The 18,207-nt window shown below is 48.6% G+C and overlaps 5 protein-coding genes across 5 annotated transcripts; 2 read left to right on the top strand and 3 right to left on the bottom strand.

Annotated features, from left to right (window-relative positions):
• Nucleotides 1-117: 117 nt before the first annotated feature.
• N7469_004715 (uncharacterized protein) lies at nucleotides 118-1,290 on the bottom strand (the record flags this gene model as incomplete). The annotated part of the gene is made up of 2 exons (XM_056643635.1): nucleotides 118-1,222; nucleotides 1,283-1,290. The coding sequence occupies 2 exons, from the start codon at nucleotides 1,288-1,290 to the stop codon at nucleotides 118-120; spliced, it is 1,113 nt and encodes a 370-aa protein (XP_056503047.1).
• A 721-nt stretch (nucleotides 1,291-2,011) lies between these two features.
• N7469_004714 (AAA family ATPase SEC18) lies at nucleotides 2,012-4,599 on the top strand (the record flags this gene model as incomplete). Its single annotated transcript, XM_056643634.1, is given in 4 exon segments — nucleotides 2,012-2,310; nucleotides 2,367-2,682; nucleotides 2,733-3,027; nucleotides 3,047-4,599. The coding sequence occupies 4 exon segments, from the start codon at nucleotides 2,012-2,014 to the stop codon at nucleotides 4,597-4,599; spliced, it is 2,463 nt and encodes an 820-aa protein (XP_056503046.1).
• Nucleotides 4,600-5,749: 1,150 nt separating this feature from the next.
• On the bottom strand, nucleotides 5,750-6,652 carry N7469_004713 (KxDL motif-containing protein; the record flags this gene model as incomplete). The annotated part of the gene is made up of 3 exons (XM_056643633.1): nucleotides 5,750-5,831; nucleotides 6,041-6,193; nucleotides 6,342-6,652. 3 exons carry the CDS (start codon nucleotides 6,650-6,652, stop codon nucleotides 5,750-5,752), a joined length of 546 nt encoding a protein of 181 aa, XP_056503045.1.
• A 1,603-nt stretch (nucleotides 6,653-8,255) lies between these two features.
• N7469_004712 (uncharacterized protein) lies at nucleotides 8,256-8,456 on the top strand (the record flags this gene model as incomplete). Its single annotated transcript, XM_056643632.1, has 1 exon — nucleotides 8,256-8,456. One exon carries the CDS (start codon nucleotides 8,256-8,258, stop codon nucleotides 8,454-8,456), a length of 201 nt encoding a protein of 66 aa, XP_056503044.1.
• Nucleotides 8,457-10,950: 2,494 nt separating this feature from the next.
• On the bottom strand, nucleotides 10,951-16,712 carry pkhB (putative sensor histidine kinase/response regulator; the record flags this gene model as incomplete). Its single annotated transcript, XM_056643631.1, has 3 exons — nucleotides 10,951-11,244; nucleotides 11,306-11,419; nucleotides 11,475-16,712. The coding sequence occupies 3 exons, from the start codon at nucleotides 16,710-16,712 to the stop codon at nucleotides 10,951-10,953; spliced, it is 5,646 nt and encodes a 1,881-aa protein (XP_056503043.1).
• Between the last annotated feature and the right edge of the window lie 1,495 nt (nucleotides 16,713-18,207).

Here is an 18,207-nt window from a genome sequence, read left to right as displayed (position 1 = left end):
TTCATAGTGCACGAGAAATTGTATATTGGTGCTTTTGATACAACTAAATAAAAAGAGATGGCAATGCTATAGGGTATCATAAAAATAGTGGCAGGGCATTTGAAATATAATGATCAATCAGCTCTTCGCAGAAATACTCCTTGATTCTGGCCTAGAGTGTCTCCGACTTTGACGATCGTCGGCACGATGATGGTGATGGGAACGATCCGAAGACTCGCGGTGTCGTCGATATGACCGATGTCGACTTCGATGTCGACTTCGATCTCGATTGTGATCGCGATCATGATCATGACGGTGACGGTGACGGTGGCGGTGATGAGAGCTCCTGTGACCCTTATAACCACGTTCCTTCGAAGCAGAATTATCCAACCTAAAGTCATCAAGGCTATTCGTGGAATGTGAACGCTTCCGATAATGCCTTGAGCTGTGGTTTTCAGCAGTTTCCAAGCTTTCGATCTCTTTTCGTTTTTCCTCGCGCCATCGCTTCCGTTCCTCTTGCGTCGTCTTCAATTGCCTGACGCCTCGCTTCATAGCCGCAAGAGGGTCATTAACATCCATCCGAGCCTTTTCTCGTTCTCTACGCATAGGATCTTCATTTCCCCACACGTTCTTATCTGGCATGGCGTCAGGAGCTGTTACCATCTGTGCGCTGGACGAATACCATGGCTGACGCCCTGCTTGTTCTTTGAAGCCTGCTGCATTAGAAAAGCGCATCGTATATTGGTCTTCGAAGCTGCGTTCTTTCTTCTTTCTCTCGGCCTCCGCCTCGGCGTTCTTCTCCGCTTGCTTGCTGTCTCCAGGGAAAAGATTGATATGGCCTCTGTCATCCACAATAGGTGCCTGATTGACTTTATCATCCTTTCGAGATGAGCGTGACTGCCCATCTCTCACGGAAGCCGCATTCTGTGCATCTTCCCGAGCTAATCGAATATCCCTATCTGTGTCGTCTTCGCCCATAAGACGACGCCTTTTGCGATCCTGTCTCGAACCATCCTGCAATTTTCTCTCGGAATGCTCAGTGGATTGCTGAGATGGGCCCGGGGCTGGTGGAGGTGTTGGCGGTCGTTCGCCACGTAATATCTTGATCCGGCGCTCGGCATCAACTTCTTGCATGAGGCGTTCATCTTCCTCTTCGCGAGCTTTTGCTTGGGCCTCGTCACGTTTGACGCGCGCGATATTTTCCGGATTGTATACGTTCCATGATTTCTTGCCTAAAAGGTGTCTATTATATGGTGTCAATCAGTGGTTGATGAGCAAGTGGTGTCTCAGTGGGTGAACTCACAGCGGCATTTGGATGTCCCCTCAATGGAAAATCACTAAGAAAGGGCCGTCGGTAATTAAGATTGCAAAATTCGAAGATTATGGAAAGCAGTTATAGCCGCGAAGAATATTTTTTAGAGGCGTTGAGGCTGCAATACCCCATATAGTTTAGCAAGCCTAGGTAATGAAAGTGCTTACAGCGCTGGTGACCGCGGTTCTCAATAGGCTTGACAAGATGGTTTGGACCGGCAGAAAGTGTCAGGAGTCATATCTTATAACCATTTACAAATATACTACCTTGAGCTTCGATTCCTTTCTGCTAGTCAATCCTTGAACTTCGCAAATCAGATCCGTCATATCAATCACAGCTGAGCACTTAAGTTGATACTCGATTATCTTATCCAGAATATACAGTGATATCATGATGTGGAATTGGATTCCATGCGGTCTCTAGGGCGGTCAGTCCGGATTGGAGCTGCCTTATCGATAACACGCCCCACACTGCAACCCACGCTGTCTTCAGCAGCCCCGAGCTCGAGTTGCCACCTACATCTTCCCAACTCTCTGCTTTACTTGAAATCCCGACTCACTTTTGATTGCCAGCTGCTCAGTGAACAGCGCTGTTTCTTATTTCGTTTTTTACTTCTCAGAAATCGGTGGCGATTTTCCAGTCATAGCGTCCTCAAACGATCAGCGTCGAGCGTCATCCTTGAATTCCAACACATAACTACCAATTTTTCCACGACACGCCATGTTCAATCGCCCTAATCCCTACGGAGACGGGCGTCCGTCGCCGCAGGGATACTCAAACCCCAATCAAGCACCTCGGTATGACCACGGCCAGCTTCCCATGCCTCACGACTACGATGAACCTATGACTGATGAGCCTTATGATTCAAGGGGTTACGGGGCGCCGCCACCCCAACAGATGAACAGAGCCCCTCAATCACAGCCACTGCGCGCACCGATGGGAGGAGCACGACCCGGGGGACCGTCATGGATGTTCCAGCCCAGCAAGAGTCCAACTGATAACTATACCTTTGGTAATATGTATGTGGCCCGAGATATCCCATACGACCCTGATTTTAGCTCTAACATTCATTCAGCGTTGCCGTCTCGCCTCTAGACATTCCGCCCAATCCCGATGGCAGCGACATTTATGTCCTGGTTAAGGACCTCTATGTGTTCTCTGCTCGCCCCTTAGACGGCTTCCCTCGAGGTACCATTGGTATGTCAACTCACCAACGTACCTGGGCGGAAGTCGGAATGAGAGATGCCGTCAAGGTGGAGTTGTATGATCAATTCAACCAAGGAGGATCGGCATACTTGGGGTCTTCTGATATTGAAGTTGGCTTCGCATCTGCGAGCAAGCGGACAGAGGTTCCATATGACCAGGACGACCTGGCAAAGGCGGTTATTTATGTAAGTCTGGTCCTCTTTACAGCAATCCAGCCAGATACTAACGCAACAAGAACTTCCAAAACCAATTGTTTGCTCCCGGTCAAAAGATCCTAATGGATCATAAGGGCATCCCTCTGGTGCTACATGTCAAAACAGTGCAGCGTGTCAATTGGTCTGAGAAAGTCGATATGAATTCTGGGGAAGTCGAGACCAGCCCAGTTGCACGGGGATTACTCACGCCACAGACTCAGATCAACTTTTACAGAGACGCAAAGACTGGTGTCAATATGAAGGCCTCAAATCGACGCCCAGCTGCAAACTCGATCATCCAGCCCGGATTCAAGTTCGAGGACATGGGAATCGGTGGTCTTGATTCTGAGTTTAGTACCATCTTCCGTCGAGCTTTCGCGTCCCGCATCTTCCCCCCCCGGATTGGTAGAAAAGCTTGGTATCCAGCACGTCAAAGGTCTTTTGCTCTACGGACCTCCCGGTACTGGTAAAACCTTGATTGCACGACAGATCGGCAAAATGCTTAATGCTAGAGAACCAAAGATCATCAACGGTCCTGAGGTTTTGAACAAGTATGTCGGTCAGTCTGAAGAGAACATCCGAAAAATGTTCGCAGATGCAGAAAAGGAATACAAAGAGAAGGGTGACGAAAGTGGACTTCACATCATCATTTTTGACGAATTGGATGCAGTTTGCAAGCAGCGTGGCAGCGGTGGAGGTGGAGGCACCGGCGTGGGTGATAGTGTCGTTAACCAGCTGCTGTCGAAGCTCGATGGTGTCGATCAGCTGAACAACATTCTACTCATCGGTATGACCAATCGTATGGATATGATCGATGAGGCTCTGTTGCGTCCTGGCCGTCTGGAGGTTCATGTAGAGATTTCACTTCCTGATGAGAAGGGACGAAGCCAAATCCTGAACATTCATACGGAGAAGATGCGCACCAACAAGGTCATGGACACTGATGTCGATTTGGAGGAGCTTGCCCATCTGACTAAAAACTTTTCGGGTGCTGAAATTGCTGGTCTGGTTAAGGCTGCTTCCTCCTTTGCGTTCTCTCGTCACGTCAAAGTTGGCACCATGGCCAGTATCAACGACGATGTTGTCAACATGAAGGTTAACCGGGCTGACTTTCACAACGCCCTTGAGGAGGTTAAACCTGCCTTTGGTGTTTCGGAGGAGGAGCTTTCGAGTCGTATCCAGTATGGTATGCTTCACTACTCTGAGACCATCAATGATATCCTGCGCGAAGGTGAACTCTTCGTCAAGCAGGTCAGCAGCCAAAATCAGTCTACACCACTCTTATCTGTACTATTGCATGGACCCACTGGAAGTGGAAAGACCGCGCTCGCTTCGAAGGTTGCGGTTGATTCCGGTTTCCCGTTTATCAAGCTGATTAGCCCGGAAGATATGGCTGGTTTCAGCGAGGCAGCCAAGGTCGCGCACATTATGCGCGTCTTTGATAGTGCCTATAAGAGTCGCACTAGCATGGTGGTTGTTGATAACATCGAGCAAATCATCGACTGGGTACCAATTGGCCCTCGATTCAGCAACAGTGTACTGCAAACCTTGATGGTTTATCTTCGAAAGCAGCCTCCTCGCGGTCGTTGTCTACTCATCTTAGCCACGACTACCGAGCGTGCTTTGATGAAACAGCTGGATATCTACAAGTCCTTCAATTCGAACATCATGGTTCCCAACGTGAAGACATTTGCTGAGCTGCGGTATATTATGGAGAACTCCAATGCCTTTGATGTTCAAGAAATCGCCCAGGCACTGGAAGGTATCGGTAGTCTTGGTCTGGCCGATGATGGTCGTTTGAGCGTTGGCGTCAAGAAGGTTCTACTTGGCATTGAATCCGCCAAACAGGACACAGACAAGGTTGGCCGTTTCGTGCGTGTCATCAATGAGGCCATGGAAGAGTACTAGTTTCTTATTACTTAGAACTCCTCATTGCTTAAAGCTCTTCTGTGCTTAAAGCTTTTACCTTTTTCGGTGAAAGCGTACATAGATCAATGTAACAAACAGCATATAATGTGTGTTGATAGCCATACCGTGCCTGGGATGTATACCTAGTAGCATCCTCTTCTCGCTCCAATCGTGGCATTGAAAAATTTCGACTGGTGTAAGATTTTTTAAAGTTATATAGTACTGACAGTAACTAGTGTGGGGAGGAGATAATATCTTGACCATAACCATAAGGTTATAGTCAAGAACTACAACGACCCTAAGTTACATTGATTTCTATGTACCTGCCCTTACTCTCGAGCCTCTTTAGCGCATACAGAGCATTATCCTTGTTCATAGGAGACGATAGGCTTTATTGTAACCAATGTGGGAGACTGATGACTTCCAGTGCACTATCCTATGATATTGATGCAGTTGATATGATACAAACTGAATCAGAGCTCTCCAATGATAGAAGTTCGAGGCATCTCCTCTCTTCGGGCTTTTAGCTATTCAATTGCCGTTTTTCTTAAGCCGTAGTACAATTGGTATGCCAACCCCCTGTCCCTTTCCTGGATCCTTGAAACACTAGCCTATGCACTAGAGCCCGAATAAGCTAACGGTTATTTAAGTGTCGAACTTACTTAAGATTGCTGAACCTTATTCAGCAATAGACCCCAACTTCAACGTGTGAGGCAAGTCAAACATCTCAGGCAGTATCTAGTGCGTGTACGAGTAGTGGTGCTCTCAAGCCCTAAGATGCGCAACCCTAGTAGCACTACAAACCTGGAAATACGATTTCAGGAAATTACACCGACTGATTTTACATGCTAGGGCGCTGATTATTACGGCTGCAGGCACAATGACAAGTACGATGCGCGTCATACCGCATTGCTATAGCCCTAGATGTACGCGAATGAAGCCGTTACGTACACGAAACAGAAATATACAGAATCCCAAGCATACGCTCCAAACCAACTATGAAATCCAATAGAAAATCAAACAACCCGTCCCAAAGCCCAAAATCCCGATTTTGTCCGAAGTCATGAAGGTCGTTACATTAAGCGAAAAGAAGGTTAAATCACCCACAGCCGTGTCAGTGGAACCAGCGGGGGCATCGGGTAGCTCCCGCTCAGTAGTCGTCGAAGGTGTATTTCTTCGATGCCCGACGGTATTCGTCTGGGTGGGCCTTCTCGGCCTTTCCTTTCAGAGCACTGCGCAAACAAGCTTCTGTCAGTCTTCTAGAACACGCATGTGCCAATTTCATAGCGCGTCGATCATCCCAACGGCGCACGTGCCAAGCACTGCCCTGGCGGAGCGGAAGCTATCAAACCCCTGTCCGCGGAGCGGGGCGGAATTCGCAACGTCCACTTAAGGGAAGATCAGGGGTTTAGGGGCTTTTTTTTTCTGGAATATATATTACCTGACGCGCTTCTGAGTCCATTCCAGATCCCGTTTCGTCTCGCGAGCTGTTTTAAGCCCCTCGTTGAAATTGGCGCGGACGCCTTTCAAACGTCGCTGAGCTAGGGCTTGCAGCTCCAAAAGCTCTTGTTGCTTTGCGTTGAGTTGACCGGAACTAATTTGTGCACTCTAGTCAGCTTTTCGTCTTTCAGTTGGTTACCCGAGACCGGAATCTCTCGCAAACACGATCCTCGTCGCTTTGAAGACTGCGAGCAAGCTATGGGCTTTGCGCAAAGTATGCTCGCGCTTAGGGTTGAACTCACGTTTGCGCTTGTTTCGCCAGACTTCGATCCAATGGTGTTGGATCAAAAGAGTCTTGCATGCGGTCGCTCAGGACTTCAACGACGTCCACACCTGAATACGACGCCATGCTGTCATAGTCGCCGCCAGCACCAACGGAGCTGAAAGTCAGGCCACCAGAAGTGCGGCTGCCAGCCGTGGTGCTTGCATCAGAGAAGTCAGGCGGAGAACATGGCGCTCTGGAGATTGGATACATGCTTGCAGGCGCAGGGGCCTTGGATGGCATGTTCATGGCATGAGCAGAAGGTTGGTAGTAGTGACGTTGAGTAGCCATGTTGATTCGATGGTGTTATTCGAAGAGTGCAACGAGTATATCCCAACAAGATATTTCAATGATGTTATAAGGAACAAGATGACCTTGGTTCTGAGTCGAGATAGGTTCAGCAAGAACCTAAAAGGTATAAGGCTGAGAAGTGTGCAAACGGGGTCAACCGGGAGAGATGGATCAGGAAGATGGAGGAGAACCGGGCCCGCCGGTCAAGACGAGAGAATTTATAGCCATCGGCGGATAGTTTTCCATCCGGCGGGGGCAATTGAAACCAAGAAGGCAAAGGCAAGAGGGCAAGGATGGACAGAGTCTAGACGAAGCCATTGGGTCATCGGAGCACTGGGACTCACAGCCCTCGTACCATACCCCCCCAATCCCTCTCTTCGGCTGCATATCCTCCTCCGTGTCTGCCCGCCCATTCGCCTCTTAGACCTCCTCGACCCCGCTTGAGGTGGAATCGAAGAATTGTGTCTGGTGGGATATACCAGCCATCCTCCACCAGAGCTTCCGCCGTCCCGCCCCTCCCACCGGATCATCGGTCTTGGTCTACGCGGCCCCTCCCAAATATTCTGTTTGTCTTTTGGGCCCGAGCGGAATCAGATGAAAGGGATTTTTTTTAGGAAAGTCATGTATGAAAAAAGTGGGTTTGGAGGGGCATGGAGGGTGGGAAAACCTGAGTTGGGTGGGAATTGGGAAGTATGGAGTCGAAGTATAAAAACGAGCCTTATGCCCTGCTCTCTTTCCTAATCTTTCCTCCCATTTCGCCATTCTCACTCCCATTTCCAGTCCCTATGGTGCTCCGAATGCCCCTCATCCTTTCAGTCTACTTTTCGAAATTCGGTGGCTGGGAATGCAAATATACTCCCGAGGATTCGGGTTGATTCGCCCATCGGATCCATGATGGGGCACGCCGAAAAGCTGCAAACTACAGAAGAAACCCGTATGACAACCAAGGCTGTGCTCCCTCAGCACACTTTCATTCTCATGCGGTTCTCTTAGTCCTTGTCCATATTCGCCCATCCCATCATGCTATGCGGGCAAGACTCACATGATGGAGGCAGCAGACTGTTGAAATTATGTTGTGTGTGTATCTGCCACTAAGTGAGCCTTGAGGTATACTCCCGAATTTTCCCTCTTCAAAAAAAAGGGACTGGGCCCAGAGAGATGATGACGTCTCACAGTCTGACATCATTTGGAATTCGAACTTCCAGATTACAACTCAAAAAGAAAACCTTCCCTCAGGCAAAAAGAATCCAAGGGACAAGGTCACACGGTACGAAAATCACTGCAGTTGGACATCACTGCAGGGCGCGGACGAACGAGCCGTGGATAGCCCTGTAGAGATTCAAAGGGAACCCGCGTTTGATCTAATAGGTCTGTGTTCCATCAAGCCATTTAGGCGCAAATCCCAAGCAGGAGTCACCCTAGGAGCAACGGGGTAAAAGAGCATAATCAACCCAAGACAAAAGGGAAAACAGAATACTGTGTGACCAAGATGTGATCGAATTAGGTCGACAAACTCAGCCCATGGAGACAAAGATACCAGGCCTGAATATGTTGATCCCTGCTCCTCCGTTTACCCGTCTTCAATGCGACTGTCAGAAAGAAAATGCCTCGCATCGGTGTATTTAGTGGCACAGAGGGCCAAGATGAAGGCATGCAAGCATGGACAAGCGCTCTAGACGCCGTCATGGCGTGGGAAGCAGCATTGTCCCCGCCTTCTCCTGCGCACATGTTTGATGACTTGCTTGTTCAAAGCCATGTAGAAGGGAGACAAGGCTCTGCAGGCCGTCGACAACGCAATTCGTGAAATAAATGGCAAGATGACCGCTTCCTCATCATTGGTCCTTGGGTTCCTGCTGACAGGAAAGACATGCCGATCCCAAAAGCCCTGTTCTGGGTCCTTTTCGCCGCAGGACCTTCATTGGGACGATACCATGAAAAGAGGATACTCAAGATACATACATACTACCTGAGAACCATGCCTTTTTCTTCTTTTCTCGCCTTGAGGGAAAACCTGTCAATCCTTCATGCCTCATGCCTCACTTTCTACACCCGATGCCTTGGCCCTGGACTTTTCCTGCATGCCTTGCAGCCTGACCAGCCATGATATGCCCCGTTGATACGCATTTCACTGCCGAATTACACTGTGATACCACCCTCCTCCACGTAATTTCTCATCCCCAAACATGCCAGGGATGCTACGCCAGGTGAAGCAATGGGAAGCAATTTCATCCAGCCCATACTTGGGTTTACATTTGTCGATATCCCGTTCCCTTCACCATGAAACATACTACCAGGAGACAAGATATAGGGCAGCACAATAAAGCAATGACGCGCAGCGCACGCCAATATCGGGCATTGAAGAAGAGAAACTTCATTTACCAAATTCATCGTCATCGCCCCAATCTCTTCGGCCACTCACCGAATTGTGATCTGCCCCCCCTGTTCCCTGAGCCCTTCATATTTTTTTTTCTTTCTGGTCCTCGGGAAACTCAACTCAATGACTTTTTACGCCCCTTCCATCCCACGTTGCCTATCAACTTCCCAACGCACACACACATTCAGACGAATCTGTACCTTTTTCCCCGGCTATACATGCATGATCTCGAAATTGTATCCGTGACACGAACCCTTCGCTTTTATTTCAGGCCCTAGGCATTCTACGATGCTCCCATTCCTATACTCTGCCCAATGTCCACCTCAGGTGTTGACTATCAACTCCTGATTCATTTTCTCCCACAACCCTGGGCGAGCCCTTCCCCCCAATTTCCATTCATTGCAGACAATACTGCACTAAATAATTTGCCAACAAAAGAGTGGGGTTGAGGCGGGGATTATTTTTTACTCTGGACGCTTCCTTCACCGCCACATGCAGCGCCATGACTGGATGGTTGGCAATCGCCAACTCACACTTCTTTTCCTATTTCGGCCATGGCTTGATTTCCTTTCCCCGTTTTTTTTTTCTCTTTCTTCCTTTGTCTTTTCTAGGAATATGTCTACTGAATGTGCGAAAGGGCCTGGATTTGCTGTCAACAAACTATATGCAAGATGCAATTCATAAATCCTGAATCGGATATCCACGGCTTTCACTCTCCAATATCAACAAATGCGATTTGATTTGAGCCCTTGTTGAATCTCGTAAAGAGCACACAAGAAAAACTAACTTTCGCTTCTTATCTTGTTTGACAAAGCATTACAGTACACAGTTTCGATGAACCTTCGGGCGAGGGTGCTCTTCCGATTGGTTTCTACAGCCCGCAGAGTCTCTCGACCGAGGTCCTTTTGCTTTATGCCTTGCAGACAAGCAGGCCCCTTGATGACATCTATCGCCTTGGAGCCTAGATACTCATGGGAGAGTCTGATCGAAACTTTCAGGGTCTACTCGCTATGTGAAACTTCGAACGTGTATTTTCCAAGCCTAAGATCCCATCTGCTCTTATAGTCTTGAGATATGTGAGGCTGTCACGTGGGTTATTTACATCAAAGCGGATTTTTTACAGTAGAAGAACCAAATGGGATAAGAAATATAATGCTTGATAGTAGACAGAAACATGAATTTCTGCATGCTGAGAATGATATTGATGAGGCCGTGTTCACTTTACACAGTGTAAAGTAATAGTAATTATAAGAATTGAAATTGGTCAATAAGACCGATTCAATGATAGAGTAAGAAGGGAAAAAGGCTAAAAGTTAAGATAAATACAGCTTCAGAAGAAAATTGTCGTTGCGCGCTCGTAATCTGGTATCACGTATAAAAGGAAACACCACAAAGCTGAAAGTCGAATAGAAAGATTGAACAGAAAACAGATGGCCGTATACCAACGCTGATGCCATGCGCCTGAACTCGAGATCAAGCATATGGATGTAAAAAAAAAAAATGAGTAAGAGGATCAGATAGTAAGTACAGCCGTGTTTGTGATGCCGTGATGGACTGATGCCAGAGGATGGCGACAGATGCTCATTTCCAATGCGAGCTCCTGGAATGCACAGAATGTATAAATTCCCCTGAAGAGGAAATGACGAGAAAAGGAAGTGTTCGAGGCAAAGAGCTAGAGCACTGTTGACGGAGTTAATCACAGGTAAGGTTCCTGTGGAGCCTCTTAAGGATTCAAATTTCTTCCTTGATGCCCTGGTGCGCTTGCAGAAAAAAAGAAGAAAAAAAGACAGGGAAAATGGTTGGGCGAAGGTTGATCATGCAAAATAGTCAAAAGATGTATCAAGTAGATTGTCGTTGGAGACGAGAATGCAGAGAAAACCCCTGTTGTGGGAATTAAGCGGATCTCATATATTTCGAAAACGACTCAGCGTCGAACAGAAGCTGTTTTGTCGCTGCCTGGATGAAGTCGATCGCGCAGAAGCAATAATGGCTTGTTAGTGTCAAGGAGACCCATCATCATCTTGCCAAGTTCATTATGCTTGATGGGCTTGGTGACATAGTCGTTGAAACCCGCTTGAGCCGCATTCTCGATTTGGTCAGTCATTGCATTGGCTGATAAAGCCATGATCGGAATCTGGGGGTAATGATTCTTCTGCTCCCAAGTCCGGATCTCCTGACAAGTATCGTAGCCGTTCTTGACTGGCATTTGAATGTCACACTGGAGATCGATGGTTAATACATTGAGACTTATGTTATGAGCGCGGAATGGCTTGACTTACGATGATCAGGGAGTAGTAGCCGGGCTCCTTAGAGAAAACCATGTCTGTGCACTCTTGGCCGTTGGAAGCGGTCTCTGACATCAACTTGATCTTGTCGAGGTATTTGAGCATCACCTATCATCACGTTAGCAAAGGTTCAAAAGTCGCTGGGGTTGTAGTTCAGACGTACATCGCGATTGGTCTCATCATCCTCAACTAGCAGAATACGATAACCTTTATTACCAAGAACTTCCTTGACCATCTTCGATACGGTTTTGAAGTTATTGTTGATCTCTCGCGCCATGTCTTGGTTGCGGTCTTTGCTTAGCTCACGCTTGCTATCAGGGTCGAAGATGGTAGAGAATGCAGAAGGCTTGACCGGCTTTGGTACAATGAATACCTGTTTACCAGTAGCTGCCAATTCTTTGACACGAGTGCTGATTTGCCGTTTTTGATACAAGTCCGAAATGATGACTATCACAGGTGCTGCACTGGCTTCAACCTCTGAGATATGCTGAATAACCTCTAGAATGTCATCTGTTGCAGGCAGATTCAGAACGAGGTGTGTACATTTCCAGTCAGGGTCGTGCTTCATGTCCTTCCATTCGTCCACGTCGGGCAGGGTGGTGATTTTGAATGGAATTTCATGGGGAACAACCTTTTCAATATGTTGCTTCGTAGCTTTGCGACTGTTGTCAAGCGGGCACAGAATGACGACAGAGAAGGGGCCTTGCGAATGGACTCCGATAGATTTTGCGGACGACTTGTCCTGGAGTGCGGCCTCGCCTTGATGCGATGGCAGTGTCTGCCGCATAGATCCAGTCAAGTGAGGTGCAGTGGAAGGGACAGCCATATCACTGTTGGAGTCTTCTCCTTTCGCGAGTTGAGGAGGCAGGTTGGCAGTTGAGATAGCCGGAGTTGGAGGAGCCGAGGTTCCAGCAGATGAAGGGTAAGTGTTTTGGAGGCTCCCGTCGAAAGACTGCGAATCGAGGCCCGGAGATGTGGCTGAGGGGGCTGAAAGCTTCGGCTCGAATGATTTAGGTACTTGTACAGAGGATATATCATATGAAGTAGTCCTGGATGTCGCGGGTCTCCGAGATGCAGTAGAAGCTTGACGGAGCAGCTGTGGCCTCTCTGATGGCGACGGAGGAGGAGGAGCATCAACTCGGACATTGAAGGAGAACTTTGCACCTTGACCCTCTTTGCTGCTGGGTGTGAGACTTCCCCCGTGCATTTCAACCAGCTGCTTAGATAAGAATAAACCCAATCCACTACCGGCATGTTGTTGTGACCCAGTCTCGCCTAATTGACTGAATCGTTGCATGAGCCGCTCCGCATCTTGTGAACTAAAACCCTTGCCGGTATCCACAACATCAAAGTTCAGGAAAGCTTCTGTTTCTTTAAGGGATGGATCGCGATGGAGACTGCAGCAGATATAAACCTCGCCTTGCGAAGTGAACTTGACTGCATTTCCAACAAGGTTGATAAGGACCTGGCGAATACGGAACCGATCTCCAATCATCATGGCAGGAACATCAGCTTCCATGAGGTAATTTATCTCAAGGCCTTTATCAATTGCTCGAGAGGCTATGGTGTCGATAACATCCTCAATCATTGACCGAGCATGGAACCAAGAATTGACCATTGACATCTTGCCAGCCTCCACGCGCGATACGTCTAGGATATTATCCACCAATTCCCGGAGATTAGTAGAGCTGTTCTGGATTGTATCGAGCATTCTTCTCTGATCACTGTCGAGCTGAGTGTCAAGAATAAATGGGATGGTTCCCAGAATTCCGTTTAGAGGTGTTCGGATCTCGTGGGACATATTGCTGAAGAACTTGGTTTTGGACTCCATTTGGTTATTCAGTTGGCTCATTGCTTTGTTGAGTTCCCGCTCGAGGTTCTTCCGGTCATTGATATCGGTACATGTACCGTACCACGATGCCTCTTCGCTACCGAAGCTGCTGGTCTCAACGCATACTAAACGAACCAGATGCCAGCGGAAATCACCTCCACGAGATCGAAGACGGATTTCCGTTGAGTAAAACACCCGACCGTTTTCATCTTTCTGCAAAGATGCAACGCCAAGTCTCACCAGCTCATCAAGGGTGGATGACACAGCATGAGCTTCCAAGCCGGAATCTGCAGATATGGGTACATTGGTATCGTTCCGCCTTTGCGTTGTCTGTGAAGATATTCCACCACATTTTGCGAGATCTTCGGGGTGCACGTGTTTGGCAAACCCAAGGTCAAGAGCCTCTTCCAATTTCTGACCTGTGTACAGATTCCATTGCTCGTTGACGAATATAAGTCCACGATTCTCTGTTGCTTCGAAGACAACCTGTGGGATCGAGTTCGAAAATGCGCGATATTTCGCATCAGTTGCGAACTTTTCTCGCTCTTGGGTTGCCTTGAGCTCAGAGATATGCTGTTCGTGTATGTCGAGAAAAGACCCTATCCAGTAGAGAACCTCTCCCGTGCCAGAGAGAAGAGGATTCGCCCTGAAAATGAACCAGCGATATGCGCTTTCATCATTGAACCTTCGGACGCGTACTCTCTCGGTAAATTGCGATCCTGTCCGCAGCGCATTTGCCCATTCATTGGCCACATGATCCCTTTCACTAGTATGGATATTTTGCCATGGATCTCGGAGTTTCTGCTCCTGAGGTTTGCTTCTCCGGTACGCGTCAAATTTCGTATTCGTCCATATCATTTCACCGGTTTGAGGCTTGGCTAGGAAGAGGTGAAGAGGCACTGAATTGAGCATCAATTGCGCGATGGTATCAGGAATTGGCCGAGTCAGGTCGCGCTGTAGCTGGGTATAGAAAGAGTTTGTGGACGCCTGGCGAGAGGAGGGCTGGGTCGGGGAAAAGGTGGCTGGTGGTCGCATCTCATATATTGGGGAAGCGACAAGCGAGCTTGGATCATGTGAATTGGCTTCCTCGCCCGTGGAGGCTTTCCCATGTATTTTCTCTGGGTTGTCCATAACAACGGATGATTTGGATAGGCGATGACGCTGCTGTGGAATATTATCACGGGGCATCTTGAACTGCTGGCTTTGAACGTTGAAATATTCATCCTCGCCAGATCGCACAGCTGGGGAGTGGTTGTTGGATCCAAATCCAGCATTTCCAAGATCAAAGCCTGGAGTTCCGATATTTGAGACAGCAGGGCTAAACTTCGCCGACGAGCGATCGCTGGGGCTATTCACACTAGCCCGGGCAGACATAGATGCTTCGTCACCGACAGAATAGCTGACATGACCACTTAAACCTGCGACAAGTTCTAGCTCACTACTTGCATCTGAAAAGGTGCCACCCAGTCCTAGAAGATGCCCGTATCGTGGTGTTTCCACTTTGGAAGAGACCTGGCGTTCGAGTTGACTGTATTGTTGCGCCAAGCAGAAGGATGTCGTCAAATGTGGCATGAAATGGGCCAACGACTGTCGAAGATTCGATGGATAAGGGACTATATTCGATAACAGCGAGATTATGGCGACCGGGAACCTCAAGGTTGACCCAGACTCATGGTTGGTTTGGACTCCGTGGAGCAAAGGTATGTGGACTACCGTCTTAGAGTAATCAATTCCAATGGCCTCTAGAGGCTGAATATTCGAATAGTCGTGTTCCGGAGGGTTCTTTGCAAAGGCCCCTTCGTCGACTGTGTGACTCGTGAAAAAAGGGTTTAAGTCTGCATGGGTTCGTGGCGCGGGCGAAGGCGCAGGTGACTGGGACCATGGAGATTGAGGTATTTGCTCATATTCATCGAATTCCCGTGCATGGAGAGTGCTGAATTTCTTCTGTTGTCCAATGATACGCTCGGCGTCAGCAGGCGGCTCGGCGCCTGGCGTGACCTGCACTGTTTCCAGTGGGCTCCGAGGGAGCCCGTTCGACGATTGCGAGACTCGAGTGGGATCATTTTCCGTATATTCACGAGTCAAGATAATAGGATTATTCCGTCCAAAAAGTTTCACAACCCCAGTCCGTTTAATCAGCGGGTCTGGCTCGTTCTCTAGAGGTCTGGGGATTGGGAAAACTGCCGAGCGAATTGGGCCGAGCGAATTTTTAGACGAGTCTTTAGCATCAACACGCGACTCAGCTGGGTGAAGTTGCTCGCTGATCCGGGCATGCTTTTTCTCGGATTTGGCAGCAGATGGTTTCGACAGATCCTTCGGTCGATCGATCTCTTTCATTTGTTGTTTCTTGCTCTGAGAAAATCCAGCGAATGAGTGGCGTGATTCCAATGCTGGTCGAGCAGACGTGGGCATAGCTCCTGGGGTTTTAGGCTTAGTTCCAGATCCCTTCCGTTGCCTATTCCCTTGTTCACAGCTATGCAATTGACGTTCACCTAGATAGTCCGATGTAGAGCCTTCGTAGTGAGAGCATATTTGCCCAGCATCTGAAGTCGCCTCAACGTGCTCATTGAATGTGGCCTTTTGTCCCCAGGGTACATTCTCCAGATCCGTGATGTCTCCCGGGACAGCCAGAGTGACACGTTCCGCACCATAGTTCTTTTGCAAAATATCAACGAGATTTGTCCACCATCCTTCGACTCCTGGATCCGCATTTAATTTCAAAATAAGGTCATAGAGGTTTGGGGTCGCAAATTCTTCATCCTGGGGTGGATTATGATCAAGTGAAGAGTCGAAATTGGACCTTATGTCCGTCCGTTTCGTAAAATCTAGATTTTGATTGTGGTTCTGGTTTGCGGGTGAAACACGCAGCCTGTCAGCAGGGAACTTCAAGCGAAAGTGACCTTGGTGTCCCGGCTTCTCAGTAGTTGCTTTTGATGGAGTAACCTGCGCCGGGGCACGTGGGAAGGGGTAGGACGGGGTTTGCGTTGTGGCTTGTCCGGTGGAAAGAGACTCGTCGGCACCTTTTATAGTACCCCCAGAATCTATTGGGCCTGAGTCAGGTTGGACTATCGTCACGGGGATTTCTGCAGCGGACGTGTTTGACAGACGGCGCTTTCTAGGGGTTTCGTTTGGTGGTGAAGAGGTATGTGTGGGTTGCTTTGCGGACGAATGTTGGCTTTGATTCTGGCTCTGCTGCATCTGTTGATATACCAACAGCTCCTCCATCTGTCTTCTCAATTCTTTTAGGGTTTGGGATGACCGTCCTTGATCTTCCGGCCGGTCCTTCTCCGCCTGGGCATTTTCAGTAACTGGTGTTAAACCCATCACCTGCTCGGTTGAATCACCACGCGAAAAATGAGGCATCCGTGCTGATTCTGCCCCGGAACTATCCTCACGCTGAGCCAATTCTTCCAACGATATCCCAGTCACATATTCAGGGTCATGGGGCAATCGGTAACTCGAAGGTGATCGCGAAGCTTGCAGGTTGAGAGGCTGTTGAATGGCGGTAGACGAAACAGTTTCGGTTGGCGAAGGAAATGGAGGAGTCCTCCTGCTATGCACGTCCCCCATTCTCTCACTCCCTCCGATCAAAAAGGAAAATCAGTACGCCTGGGCGACAATCAGCAGGCTCAGAAGCCGAGCAATCATTCTTCGGTCACAATGAACCGTCACGGATCGAGGGAGGAAATATAAGACGAGGAGGAAATTTTCAAGTCCCTTCCTGTCAGATCGGAGAAAACAAGACACCAGGGACAGAAGAAGGCTGGTCAGTCAGAGGTCCAGCAACGTCAGGACGATTTAGAATCCGAGGTGAAAGAATGGGAGATGACTATTATGGTTGATTTTTCCCTTTTGTTGGTGGTGAGATTGAAAGGATGTGAGTAGCGAAGGTAGAGGCGGTGTTTGTGTTGATATTTGGTGGTGGTGGTGGTTGTGATGAACGATAGCGAGAAGCGAAGTGGAGAGGAAGTCAAGTGATGGGAAGGGCTCAAAGGGGGGTGTTCGATAGGTGAGAAGAAGAGAAACTGGCGTCAGTACCCGCCCATTTTGCTTGGATCGCCCAGTGGGCAACGGGTGGGCCGCTGCTGAGAGACCGCGCAGATGCGATGACGTAGTGGGCCCTGTTAAAAACCTTCGTCACCGCCGTTATTCCTGCACGTCTACTTTTTTATATCAATTCTGCTGTATATATATATACATATACATAGTATACATACTCCCGCTATTATATATCTGTCCAGTCGATACATCCCTTGTTTCTAACTAACTTTCATTCCCATTCTAATATAGGCACGCTCCTCGTCTTCTCTGCGGGCAGGTCCAGAGGATGTTCGGCTAAGATGAGGTTCGGTACGTACCTGGTACCTCCGATCCACCCGCTGCCCGCGACCACCTACGCACGCGATGGTGAGTATCGAGGACTTGTCGGTCCAAATAGAAAGCCAACCCGAGTCCTATCGTCCCTTCTATTCTCTCTCTCCTTTGCCTCTCTGTCAATTTCTGGATGGTGATACTTTAGTTATGTCTTACTGCCATCTCCTGGAAATCGGCCTATCCTGATCACGGCTTGCATCATGGTGGACCCGGTTGTTTTTTTCCCAACGTAAGGTCAGCCTTTTCCCCTCGCACAGTCACACATACGCACGCAGTTCACCGGTCAACTATCGACGTCATGCTCTGCATCTCCCGGAAGAAAACCATCGACGATCCGACAAGAAAATAGGTGTCCTGTACAGTATGTACTACTACGTATCAAGTGCTGGAATTCCTGGACTTGGTCTAGGCCTCTTAGTTCTCCCCCTTCCGTTCAATTCCCTGGTGATCACCGCGAAAACTAGTTTATGCTATTATGCAGCCATGGGCACGTTAGGAGTTTTTCTAGAATACTAATAAATTAGCACTTTGGGGGGGGGGGGGGCGGCCCCTTTTCAAAATGGTAGATCGTCCACTGGTGGCGCACGGCTCAAATAGGATTGCACCCCGGAATGGATCCTGTTCGCCTCCCCCCCCCTTTTTTTTCCAGCATATTCCGTACTATGAGGTGCATTGTATTTCCGTCGAAACG

This window comes from Penicillium citrinum (assembly GCF_028827155.1).
Source record: "Penicillium citrinum strain IBT 23319 chromosome Unknown utg000003l:1.0-4596430.0:1.0-4598250.0, whole genome shotgun sequence".
Taxonomy (NCBI): Eukaryota; Fungi; Ascomycota; class Eurotiomycetes; order Eurotiales; family Aspergillaceae; genus Penicillium; species Penicillium citrinum.
This window is presented reverse-complemented; position numbering and strand designations above follow the sequence as displayed.